The 13,513-nt window shown below is 44.7% G+C and overlaps 1 protein-coding gene across 1 annotated transcript in view; it reads left to right on the plus strand.

Annotated features, from left to right (window-relative positions):
- The window catches only part of SLC1A1 (solute carrier family 1 member 1), a 62,653-nt gene continuing 49,140 nt past the window's right edge, over positions 1 to 13,513 (plus strand). The window contains exon 1 of the mRNA XM_027105793.1: positions 1 to 448. Coding sequence (XP_026961594.1) covers positions 358 to 448 — 91 coding nt within the window. The 5' untranslated portion in view covers positions 1 to 357. The remainder of the gene's footprint in view (positions 449 to 13,513) is intronic.

Below are 13,513 nucleotides of genomic sequence, written 5' to 3' on the forward strand. Positions count from 1 at the left end.
CACGCACCCACCCGCCCTCCTCCCTGGGCCGGCCGCTCCTCCCTCTTTCCTCGCTGGTTGGCCGCGGCGCCGCAGAGCGCGGCGGCGGCAGGAGGAGCCGGGCGCGCCCGCCACGCACGGCCACCGAGCTAGCAGGGGCTGCAGGCGCGGCGCGCGAGCTCAGGTGGCGGCGGAGGCGGCGACAGCGGCTGCGGCAGCGGCCAACGCACACCCTCTCCCCAGCGCGGCCGCATCCCTCCTGCACTGAGCCGCGGAGCCGCCGGCGGTCCCCGGGCTCCACTGGCCCCCGCGCGCACGGCCGAGCCCCACGCACAAGAGCGGCCGCCTCTCCTGTGGTTCGGAGCCCGGGCGCCAGCCATGGGGAAGCCGGCGAAGAAGGGATGCGACTGGAAGCGCTTCCTGAGGAATAATTGGCTGCTACTCTCCACCGTGGCTGCGGTGGTGCTAGGTGAGCTGCGTGGCGGGTGGACGACGCGCGCACCCTCACGCCCTCTCAGCGCCCAGGCCGCGTGCGGGGCGGGCGGGTGCGAGGGTGGGCGCGAGGGTGGGCATGGCGCTGGCGCACCCGATGCTCGGGTCCCTCGGCTCCCCCTCGGCCTTGGACACCACGCGGGGGCTTATCCTCGAGGGTGTTGATTTCTGCGTGCAAAGAACAAAGCTCCTCCGGGACTCCCGTTTGGATGTTCCGCGAGCTGCGGGTTCCTGCTTTACCCAAAATGGTCAAAGGGGCTTGCAAGGGAGAAAGGGAAGCAAGAGCTCTCGGTTCTTCCCGTGTGTGGAAGCAAATATGGTTTAATTTTTTAAATCCTATCTGCTCCCCCCTTTTTTTCCTGAACCATGCGTTGTCCGGACAGGGATTGAGTGTGGATGATGGTTCCCGATTGGACTGGAAGAGGCACCTGAACCTCAGGGATGGTCCGGTTCCCGGGGGGAGGGAGGAGGTGGATGTTACCTTCGGTCGGTCACCCTGGGCAGTGCCTGGAAAGTGCCTTCCCACGCGGCTAGCCGCTGCCCGCACTGAGGCACGGAAAACCTGCCAGATTCGTGCTTGAATTCAGGAGTATGTAGTTGTGGCCCGCAGGATGTCAAGGGGAAGAGAGCTATCAGATTTCTCCCTTTCCCCCGTGCAAATCTACCGAGGTAGCCTCCCTGAGCTTCCTTGCTCTCCACATTGGTTTTCTATTGAAAGTAATTTTTAAGTCATATGTGCTTGTTTTTAAACAAGGTGTATTTAAGTGATTCATTCCTGAGAAATCACTGGACTAGGTGAATGTCAGATCCATTGCTCAGAGGTATGAGTTGTTCCTATTTAGACTCTGAATTTCTGCCAGGTTGTCTGTTTTACACCTTGGGCCCTGGGATGCTCCTCTTTGGCGTTGGCGCCTGACTGCCTCCTTTCCTCTTAGAGTTGGCACAGGTGGGGACACCCAGCAGGTGAGGCTCCTTTGAAAACCCCACCTTCCATTTGGAAACTGGAGCTGGGGAGAGAGTTAGCCTGTACCTCTCCCAGCCTCATGCACTTTTCTCTCCAGCTGCTGCTTCTGAATCTCAGAATATTTGGTGTTGCCTGCTCCCCCTCTTGGTGCCCAATCCCCCGCCCCCCCAAAAAACGTCTGTGGAGGTTAATGGATTCCTCAGGGTCGGATTTGTTCCTCCAGATCCTTATGCAAAGTCAAGTCAGGTTTCTAGTAAATAAATAACATTCTGGAATTACCTTAGCAGAGGCCACGTGTGGGAGGAAAAGAGAGAAGTAGAGGAGCAAGTCTTGACTGCTTAACTCTTTTCCCCAAGAAGAACCACATGGTTTAGGGCATTTGTTTTGTTTTGTTTTGGTTGGTTGCGTTGGGTCTTCATTGCTGCAGGCGGGCTTTCTCTAGTTACGGCGAGCGGGGGCTACTCTTCATTGTGGTGCGTGGGCTTCTCATTGCGGTGGCTTCTCTTGTTGCAGAGCACGGGCTCTAGGCATGTGAGCTTCAGTAGTTGTGGCGCACGGGCTCAGTAGTTGTGGCACACAGGCTTAGTTGCTCCGTGGCATGTGGGTTCTTCCCGGACCAGGGCTCGAACCCGTGTCACCTGCATTGGCAGGCGGAGTCTTAACCACTGTGCCACCAGGGAAGTCCCTGGTTAGGGTGTTTTTAAGGGAAGAGTTATCCCACCCCATCACATTTTAAATAACAGATGCCTCAGAGAGAGTGATTTCTTTTCCCCACAGCCAAATAGATGAGATGGCCTTGTTTGTTTTCCTAGTGACAAGATTCCAGAATTAATTGTTAAATCCCTTTTTAAGGATGGTTTTGGGTAGCCTGGCATTTCCCTCCCAATCCCCCATGGGCGTGAAATGATCCTGCCTTTTCAGCTGTGGGGTTTTCCAGAGATACTCACCTATTAACCAAGTGTGGCACACCAGTGTTGAGTTTACCGATTCACTGGAGGCTGGTTTGGCAAAGATTTTGAAAATTGTCCCCTGGCCTTTGGAACTTGTTGCATAAATACGTCTTCAGAGTCACGGGAGATAACATGTCTGTTTTGCAGACGTGGCCTTTGGTGTCAGATGGGCAATTTCCTCCAGTTTTAATGTGGGTAAGCCCCAGGAGCTTGATTCAGATACTTTGCTCCAGAAAGGAAAAACACCATATAAAAATTGTAAGCACTCAACTGAAGTCTTTCAGCACATTTGCAAAAGGAGCAACATCGGGCAGTCCCTGAGCATTTCAGCTCCTGGTCTGAGAAGTCAAGCCTACACCACCCTCAATGTGTCCATCACAAGGCACTTCCCAGAGTCCTCCTCTTTTCCTCATTCTTTGGAACACTGGGCTTGAGTGCAAAAATCATACCTCTGTCTGTGTAGTCTGTGCTAACTCATTCTGGTTTAAACCCAGAAGTGAAATTGCAGCTAACTTATAACAGGGATGCTAAGTCCATCCATAAGCCCTTTAGGCCATGATAGTAAGTTTATTTTTATAACAGTCTTGATTGATACAGAAGTCACAAGCACTCTCATGTAGCCTCCTTTCTGAACCTTTCAGTATGTGGATCTTAAAGAAGAAAAAACAGTTAAACTTATTTATTACCCTGACAGAATATCATCTTCTGATTAAAATTGAAATGTTTTGTCCCTGCTATAATTCTGCAGCCCTGACACTTTAAAATATTTTGATTTTTGAAGTGAGGGGCAAAGGTTTTTCCCAGCCATCTTAAAGCCTCTGATTTTTGAAGACAGCATTTGAGGGGAAATGAAATTAAAAGTCATCTTTATTAGGTGTAAAAGTTAATTTCTTTCATGGACAAGGAGATGCTAAAAGCTAAATACTTCCTCATATTCTTATTCATGAGATAAAGGGATTGAATAGTTAAGTGACCATCTTTGTTAATTTCTGTGAAACCCTACAAGGTCCTGGAAATAATATCTTGGATTTTCAGGTGAGAGGCCTTTACTAAAATCTGATTAGGAACAATTTTCATTGCATCTATTACAATTCTTTCAAGCTTTTTCCCTGCTTCCGTAGTGTAGTAGTATGAGCACAGAGCCTGGAGTCAAGAGTTCTAGATTTGAATTCTGATACTGTCATGTTCTACCATTTAGACAAAATCTCTGATTCTCTGGAATCCTCAATTTCCTCATCTGGAAAATAGGGATATAGGTCATTACCTCATTTGCTATTAGAGTTGTTTAAGATAATGTGAAAATATCTAGTTGTGTGACTGGCATATAACAAGTACTCAATAAATGTCATTTTAAGATGATTTGAATAATTTCATTGTGAGGAAATTAATATTTTCTTATAAAATAAGGTCTCTCGTGGTCTTTCTCTGTTCTGCTTGGTGTCCAGCCTAGAATTCTGAGTCCAAGGTGATTCAAGTGTTTTGATGACGTGTTCTGTCTAGGTGAACACCAGCTTCCAGAGAATTATTTACTGTTTTAAAAGGATATGGAAAGGATTAATCATTTTGTTTTGTGCCCCATAGCCTGATTCTCATTTCACTTAACAGGGCAGAAATTATGAGGGAAGAATTTTAGTGCTTTCAGTGGGAATTCTGTGCAAGCAGAATCTGTGTGTGATAATTCTGTGTCCAAGCGTTGTGATTCAAGTCAGCCAGTACTGATCATAGCGTGTATAATGTTGGTAAAGCACTCATGGAACCCTCACCCCGTTCACAACATAAAGCCTGATCTTTCTGTCCAGGTTGTGCTTTATCTCAGTGCTTTATTTCAGTCGTTTGAAAAATCTGATTTCCAGGTTGTGGATTTTCAGGAAAGGAAATAGCTGTTGTTATTTACAGGACAGAGCTGGCAAGCTTATTCATCCGGAATAATTTTCTTTGGAGCACTAAAGAAAGGGGTCATTTACAGATTCAGATTCCATTGTCCAAAATCGAGAACAATTCCTTCATGTTCTTAGTAATAACCCTTGCCCTACCCAGCCTTACGTCTCCTACGCCGGAGCTCTTGTATCTGGCAGTGCTAATTTGAGTCATGGTGTAAGCTCTCTTGCTCAGTTTCTACGTGTCTGTGAAGCTCCTGAAGATCGGGGATCGGGCGGGGAGACGACTGCAGCTCAGTGTTCAGAATGTATTTTGTTATCATGAAACTCGTGCTCTGGCAGGTCTCAGGCCTGGTGCTGCTGGGCGTCTAATCAGCTCAGCCTTGGAATATACCTGTAGAGTAACCGATGCTTAAATCATTCGCTCATTCAACAAATATATATTGGGCACCTACTGTGTGCCAGGGACTGTTCTAGAACCAGGGCACATAACAGTGAACAAAATAAAAACCCCTGTCCTCATGGGACTTATGTTCAAGTGGAGACAAGCAGACAGTAAACCGGAAAAATAGGTAAACTACAATGTAGAGTATGTTAGATGGTGAGAGTGCTCCAGAGTAACAAAGCAGAGAGGGCGCTGGGGGATTGCAGGTTGAAATAGGGAGAATGGGAAGGCCCTGCTGGGAAGGCGAGAATTGAAGTGAGACTGGAAAGAGGTGAAGGAGCACAGATATCTGGGGAGATCCTGATGTGTTTAAGGAAGAGCATGGGGGTGGAGTGAGGAGGTGGGGGGAAGAGGCAGTTGGATGGTGTGAGTTCTTATAAGGACTTTGACTTTTACTGGGAGTTGGGAAACGATTAAAAGGTGTTGAGCAGAGCAGTGACATGGTCTGATTATCTTTTAATCAGCTTTCCCTGGCTGGCTGCTCTTTTGACCACAGACAGCGGAGACAAGTGTGGAAGCAGAGAGACCAGTTTAGGAAGCTAGTACAATTAACCTGCTATGTATTTTTTTTAATTAAAAAAAATGATTTATTTTATAATTGTTCTGTATAAGAAAGTTAGGATCTTGTTCTGCTATGTATTTTACACTTTTCTAATCTCATTTCCATCATGGCTAGTGAAATCTTAGGAAATACTTAAGAAAAAGCAATGAAAAAAATATTGCAGCTATAAAGTAGGCCTTATTGTTCACCGTTATATGGACGAGGAAACAGACTTGGAACAGTGCAGAACTCGCTCAGGATCACTCAGATAACAACTGGCAATGCCCAGTCTTCCTATACTTTTCCTTCCTCCCCCTTTGGACTGCTGTCCTCTGTCTTGTTCCCCATCTCCCTGTCATATTTGGTCCTTGCAGACCCTCCTGGAGACCATGGTGGTCTGGCTGTATGCCACATCAGGATAGGGTATGAGGATTCTGTAGTGTGCACTTTGGGCTGTAGTTGGCGCCTTTCTCCCCTGAGACTGAGAAGGGGCTGCAACATGCCTCCACAGGACTCTCGGAATTGCAGTGTGTGCCCTGGAGGAACACTGCTCCTGTGGGATTTGCCAGACTGATCAGCCAGACTGGTCTCCACTCTAGGCTCAGAGCCACCCTTACACCTCTGTCCATGAGGCTGCCCTGCTATTCTTTCCACCTTCAAAGCCTGCCCTTTCTACCTTGTAACTAAGTGGCTTGGTGTGACTGGCACAAAGGGTGTGATTGAGGGACATGGGGGGAGAAAAAGCAAGGCTGCCACGGAGGTTGGCGGCCAGATCCTAGAGAGACTGGAATGCCATGCTGATAAGTCCAGACATGCTCCTGAGGACAAAACTGGACAATGACATAGGCAGGACTGTGCTTAGAAAAGATCCTTGAGGCAGATGGATGTGGAAAATGGGTCCGAGAAGGGTGATCTTGCAAGTGGGCAGATCACCCTAGGGGATTACTGTTAAGGTCCAGGCAGAGAGAGAGAGAGATGGGGGCCTTAGCAGAGCAGCAGCATTGAGAGTGGAAAGGAAAGGACAGCTCTGTGAGGTGTTCAGCAGGTTAATCTGATGCGGCTTGGCTAGGTTTAGTCCTCGGGAGAAGGAGGTGGTGATGTCTGGCAGGAGAGGAAGTCCCGGAGGGGGCAGCAGCTTGGAAAAGAACTATCACGCTCTCCCACTGTACAGAACCAATGTCTACTTGCTTTTTGTTACTGTATAGTTAGAGTGTATTCTAATTTCCTGCCTTCCCCACTGACCCATGAGCCCTTGAGAGAAGGAATTCTGTGTTGCCCCTCTCTATACCCACAGCACCTGTCACAATACCTGGTGGGCTCAATACATTTGTTAAATTGTTGTGTCATTTATGACTCAGAGAGATAGTTAGACGTTATCCTTGTTTATTGAATGAGTAAATGAGCCCAAAGCTAAGCTTGAATTCCACCATACATTCTTCTCTGCCTACTTCAGCCTCCTCTGATCTGCATCAGTAAGACAGATTAACACTTAGTTTACATATACTTATCAAGCATGTTAAACTTTTCTTCTTCAAAACTAGATTATAGACCCCTAGAGGGCGAAAGCATTCTGATTACCCTTAGCAGGCACTAGAAAATGAAAGGAGACCTTAAAGTAATGAGACTGACTCTAAAACACTATATAAAAAAGTGAATCTTTGTTTCTTGTCAGAAGGAAGAGAGGTTCGGATTAGCTGGAAGATCAAAGAGATTTCATTCATGTGCCAACTCCAATTTATAGGTAGTGGACTGTCTGGCGTGATATGTTTGTTGAGAAAGAAAAGTTCTGAAATTGATTACTGATGTCTGCCAAGGGCTTAAGGTCAGGAAATAGTGGCCTGTGTGCTGCATACTTGTTGACCCTGGGTCAGAAAGTCCCTGAAGTTCCTTCTAGCTTTAAAATCCCTTAGCTCTATGCTTGTATAGTCATTCCTCAGTTCCTTGCTGGGAGTTAGAGGAAGTCTTCCTTAGGGAACTAAGGAAGGGTTAAAAGTCATTACTGGAGGGTAAAATGACCTTGATGTTGAGTCATTTGTTCTACATCTGTGACTTGGGGTGTAAAAATGTAAATTGTGTGTGGGACTGTTACCAGGGTAATGTTCTATGTCAGCCTTAAATTATTCATCACAACAGTAATGTGAGGTCTAATAAACTTACGTTGTTTCTATACATGTATATATATCTTGCATGTATCTGCTTAATTAAGTACCTTTGAGAAGCCATCCTTTAGCTGACTTGTCCCTAGTTCCACATATTGAAGGATTAGGGAAACAATTTTGGGCTTTGAATGCCTATGCCTGGTGCTTTCAGTTTTTAAACCAAATCAGAACCCACCAGAGTTGGGGAATCACTGAAAAGATTCTGATTTTTGGCTGATCAAACTTAACCCATCTGTCAAAAATTTGAGCAGTGGGCATAAGAAATAAAGGAAGCTTCAAACGACGACATAAGATGTAGAAAATTATCACATGCCAAATTTGGATTTGGTGGAGCTCATATAGTAGCTCAGATGAGTAAAAACCTTGGGTTGCTCAGACATGGTGTAAATAAATGGGATTAGGAATTAGCTGTTGGAGAGCATATGCGTGCTCATATGAACACTTGCTTATTAAGAGAGAAAGCTTTCCATGTTAATTACTTGGGAGAAATTGTGATTACCTTTAGCAGAACTGAGACTGAAAATAGCTGTCCTATATAGAGAGTCAGTGACATGCTGGCCTGGTGCCAGGCAGCTCTGTTCACCTGAGGAACTGCAGATCTCCCCCATGTTGATGTCGCTGGAGATCTGGGGTCACGAGTACCGTGGGGACTCCAGCACTCTCGAAGAAAATGAGCTCATCTTAGACGGAACTGAGTGGCCCACTTAAACTCCCCCGCAGCAATGTCTGTTAAAGTAGCAAGTCTTTTCAATGGCCTTTCCTATTTTGAATGTTAAACATACATCTAATAGAAGACAACATTGAAGACAGTTACTATTAAGCCAATAATTCACTTCGGAGCTGTAGTTTAGCACAGCAGATAGATTTAGAAGGAGCTGATTCATTATAGTTGCTGAGGAAAACAGCCCCAAACTGCGACAAAGAGTGCTCTGTTGTAATTAGAACGCTCCACAGTAACACCTCTGTTAATGGAAAGGAAGTGTTTCAGTGACTCACTCATTGCCAGAAATGTTACTACCCTACCTTTGAAAAATATCTGCCCACTGCCTGTTCCATTACCAGAGGTAGAATATTTCCTTTCCAGCAAATACTCCTGTACTTTCTGGGATGGGCAGACCTTGTCCCAGCTCACAGACACTTCATGCTGTGTGTCCTGGGTGGTTCCTCTCCCAGGCCCAGCCCCAGTTGTGTGAGCTCTGGGCAGTGGTCCCCGCTCTGCCAGGAGAGTGGGGACTCTGTGCCTTGTTCTCTACCACGAGACCCAGAACGAGCACTGAGGAAACAAGACCCTCCCACCAATCCCTCCACACTCAGGCTAAGGTCTTTGTTCCCAGAGCCCTTGTTGGTCAGAGTCCATAACAGGGTCCACAAGCAGAACAGTTGTCACAGCAGATTTTCCTGTGTCCAGGAAGGGTCCTGATACCAGCATCATGTGACTCTGCTAGGTCTGCATATTGAAGCAAAGTGGTGGCCTTTGGGACTGGAACTTCTATTCAGAAGTGACCTCAGCGGGGGTCTGCACTGTGTGTTAATTTTTACAGCTGCATTGAGACAACTATGCTCTCAGGGGGTTAAAACTGTACTTACTTACTTGGCTAAGGAGGAAATCCTTAGAGAACAATGCTTAAATGAGATTATAAAATTAAATTATTTTTCTACCACTTGAGAGTTATCTGGTTACTTATAATTCAGTAAAGAATTAAGTCAACAAAAAAATGCACCATCACCAGAAATGCCAAACCACAAAAAGCCTAATCTCCGAGCATTACTGGAAAATAAACTGATTCTGTTCTATTTCTGTGGCTATTTCATATACTTAATTGTTTTCTGAGCCACGTAACCACTTTACAAGTTTCATATAAGATTTCCCAAATTATGAGACAATGAGGGAGACACATTTTCTCCTTTGAAAATATGTTTTTCTGTGGGTAACCAAGCCTAATAGGTAATATTTATTGAGGGCTTATTATGACTTTTATGCACATTATTTCCCATTTGAGCCTTAGCACAATGAGGTAAGAAGTGTACTTTTTTTACAGAAAAGGAGACTGAAACTTACAAGGCTTAAGTCACGTGAGGTCACAGTCAGAGCTGGGATTTGCACCCAGGACTGACTCCAAAACTGCAGTTCTTAACTATTAAGCAAGGCTACTTCCTAATGAACCTTGATACACCTAATTGATAGTTCAGAGCATTCTTGTAGACTTCACTCTTGTACAGTAGCTAAATAAAGCCTAGTAGCCTCCTTCTTACTCCATCCCTTGTCTGTCTCTTGGCTTTTCTTTATCATGTCCTTCAACCTGAGACATTCTACAGTATTTAGTCCTTCCCCTATTCATCTCCCATATAAACCTTCTATTTGAACTTATTCTAGTTGAGCTTGTCTAAGAGTTGCTTTCCCAGGATGTGTCATACTCTCCTGCCCTACTGCTTTTGCTCATGTGTTTCACCCACTGTTATCCTACCCATCCTTGATGGTGGATCTAATTTTCACTTTTATCATATAGACTTCTCTGACTGCCAGTCAGAGATGATTTCCCTTCTCTGTGCTCATATAACCCTTAATTTATTTTCCCAAATTGTACTGCATTTGAACCACTACTCCTAATCCTGCCCTGTGGCAGACATCACGAATTGATTATAGGCACTCTTTACCTTGGAGCTTTGCTATGACCTCAGAATCCTCAAAACTCTTCTCTAGGCAACTACTGTTAATCAAAGGGAACTGGCATGTAAGACGAAAAATATTGTCCATTGCTGGGAAAATCTATTCATTTTGCAGTTAATTTAAATTGAACAAGTGTTGATGTTAACGGGCAAGAGATGCAGAGTTGAAGTCTGTGTTTTGTCTTAGTCTGTCAGGCAATATGTGCACAGAAATCACTAATATGAGTGTAAGTGTTGTAAATGCTGCAGGAAAGCTACAACACGCCTTGGGCCTTCAAAGAAGAGGGGGAATTGAGAAACAGGTGGAAATGGGAATTGGAGGAGGCCAGGAATGGCCTTGAGCAGGTGTGGTAGGATTTCTGGGCTTGAAGATTGGAAAGACGACAAACCCAGGTAGAGAGAATGATATGAGTACAGGGGTCTTTATCTTGTGTCCGATTTCAGTATTGTATGAAACTATTTAATATATGTATTGTTATGTTTTTACAGCTTCTCTTTCTTATCTCAGTGTCCTGAGGGTTAAAAAAAAAAAATGCTGTCTTATATGGGTCTGTCACACTCATAGCATCTAACCTGGTACCTGCTTCATAAGAGATGCTCCCAAATATTTTTGACTGATTATAGAACCTTCTTCATTGAAGAAGAGGTCAATCCTTGATGAGCCTATCCCATCGACCCCCTAGTTACCCAGTAAGTTGCATGGGTTTTTGAGTGAAGACCCTGAGGAACTCTTATCCAAGCTGGAGTCATCTGAAATATACTTTACTCCTAGTTTGGGGGCCCCGGAAGAAGGGCAAGCCTAATCACTAACAGTTCTGAAGCCATTTTAGTGTGAGCTCAGCATGACCCTGGAGCTTTCAGAATGGAGAGCATCTTTCTACCCTGAGGAAGATCTGACCTTCTCAGGAAACCAGCACAGGAATGAGCCTGATCTCCAGAGAGTTCTGTGGACTAATTAGACTAACTAATATTTCCATACAATACTGAAACTGGACAGAATTAGAGAGATTGGAAGATCCATCTGGCTTCCCAAAGTTGGGCCATGGCGTGGAGCTGAATCACCCTTGGATGGTAGAGTCTTTTTGAATGTGGTATTTGGCAACTCCCATGTCTTTCAGTGAATTTTTTTCTAGGTTTTCCCCCTCCACACATCGTTTCACATCCCTGTCCAAATTCTGCCCATTTCTGTCCCTGTCTGGAGATTATTTCTATGATAAGAGATTAATTAGCCTGTCTGTGCTGCTTGTTCCAGTAGACCTTGAGCTTAAACAGCTTGGACAAACACTAGACTTGATTGTTAAAGATTCTGAAGATGAGTTTTTACTTTTTTTATTAGCAAAAGTTAATTGTCAACCAGGAGACATAACAGGTTTGCTCCATTTCTGCTTCCGCTTCATTGATTTCTTTCTCACACCTAGAGAATTTCCTGAGGTTTCATCACATGGGAGAAATTCTGAGTTCCACAGAGTAACAGAGGTTGAGCTCTTGTTTGTTGCCAGTGCAGAACACACAGTCCCCGAGAAACATGCCCAGGTCTTCTCTGTAACTGGTTTGCCATTTGCATTGAATATAAGTATTTGCCAGTAATCTCTAACTAGCTTGTTTTTTTTTGAAAAAAAAATTAGAAGTTTACATCTACTGTTGTTTAAGTGGAAATGATTGGGTAAGGTTTGGCTGCGTTGGGTCTGTGTTGCTGTGAGTGGGATTTTTCTAGTTGCGGCAAGCGGGGCTACTCTTTGTTGTGGTGCATGAGCTTCTCATTGCGGTGGCTTCTCTTGTTGCGGAGCACGGGCTCTAGGTGCGCAGGCTCAGTAGTTGTGGTGCACGGGCTTAATTGCTCCGCGGCATGCAGGATCTTCCTGGACCAGGGCTTGAATACATGTCCCCTGCATTGGCAGGTGGATTCTCAACCACTGTGCCACCAGGGAAGCCCCCTTGGCTGCTTTTTAAATTGCAAGTAAGTAACCATCGAAGACTGGATTTATTGAATCCAAGATCAAGATCCTGCAGTGCTCATCGCTGAGTTTTTAAAGGCTTTTTGAATCCCGTTCAGGGCTCTGTGTTCTAGGGGAAAGTGTTGGTAGATCACAGTGAATTTTGCAGTGAGGTTTGCAGCTGTGACTTTTTGCTTAGATTCTCTCTCTTTCTCCCCTTTTACAGCCTCTCCCCATGCCCTGGAACATCTGTTCATGAGGGCAATACTGAGAAAGGAGGCTGAAGATCCTCACAAACGTAAAACATTCCAAGATTCCAAGAATAAACGAAATCCTCTAGTATTACTGTGAAAAGATTATACTCACCATGTTTGTTTCTTTTTTTTTTCTTTTTTTGGTCTCTGCCAGTCATCTTAAATGCATTTATACTTATCTCTAGACCTTAAATCTAATCCATTGTTTTTATCAAATGAGCTAAACATGTGGAGGTACTTTATAAAACTATAAAGTGTCTTATAAATGTTTGTTATTGTTTCCCATAAACAAAGAAAAAAGGGAGTCATGCAAATTGTAAAACTTGAGTCCTGGTTACAATGTTATTCCTTGAAGACACTAATATACAATGTTATCTTCGTGTGTTTTCTAGGGCCCAACTCTCATCCCTGTGAAAAGACATCTGGCCCTTTTTAGCTATATGACATGTTTAATATTCTATACATGAGTGTTCTTTCCTTTCAGAGGTAATAAACAAGCTGGTCTGTCTTTGCCTTTTTTCTTTCAGTTAGGGTTAAGAGAAGCATCTGAGGTATTTAGAGACAGAAATCCCTGACCCAAACTTTCAACACTGGGTACCACGTTCATTTTAATTTAGGAAATATTATACAGTTCTTCAAATACACCTTAACTCATTTGAAGATGAAAGTAAATATTTCTGCAGTCCTTCTGGGAGTGGGGAAGGAGAGGTCAGAGTTATGGCTCCATAGAAGTTAGGAGAAGAGAGGGATAAACAGTTGGCAGGCAGGAACATGGTAAGAATAAGCAGGTGACACAATTTTGAGGCAGAGGTGAGGAATGGGCTGAGAAAGTTGGGGAGTCCCAGTTACTTAGACTTAGCACTCTGGATGCAGGGTTCATCAAGATGGGAATTCCAGGCTTGTGACAGGTCTAGAAAATCCAGGATGACTGGCTCCCTTCTCTCTCGCAGAGGTCCATCTCTTTCCTGCTCTCAAATTGCCCCTGACTAAACCCCACTGTGGGGTAGATGGTCAGATTTCTTTTACACATGGAAAGAAGCCTTCCTAAGATTGTGTAATGAACCAAGAAGGTGTTTATGGGAGTTGTAAAACTGGTTACTGTAAAGAGGTAGGGTTCCCGGATAATCTGGTGTTAAACCCGAAGAAAAGGTGTGTCCTTCAAGCAGAGGATTCCAGGGCCTCTCCAAACTGTGTACGTCTGAGTGAGGAGACTTGTCATTCCTTCAGAGACTTGGAGACCAAATATTTGCC

Source organism: Aethalodelphis obliquidens, unplaced genomic scaffold (genome assembly GCF_003676395.1).
Source record: "Aethalodelphis obliquidens isolate GAN/ISIS:26980383/991018 unplaced genomic scaffold, ASM367639v1 scaffold7, whole genome shotgun sequence".
Taxonomy (NCBI): Eukaryota; Metazoa; Chordata; class Mammalia; order Artiodactyla; family Delphinidae; genus Aethalodelphis; species Aethalodelphis obliquidens.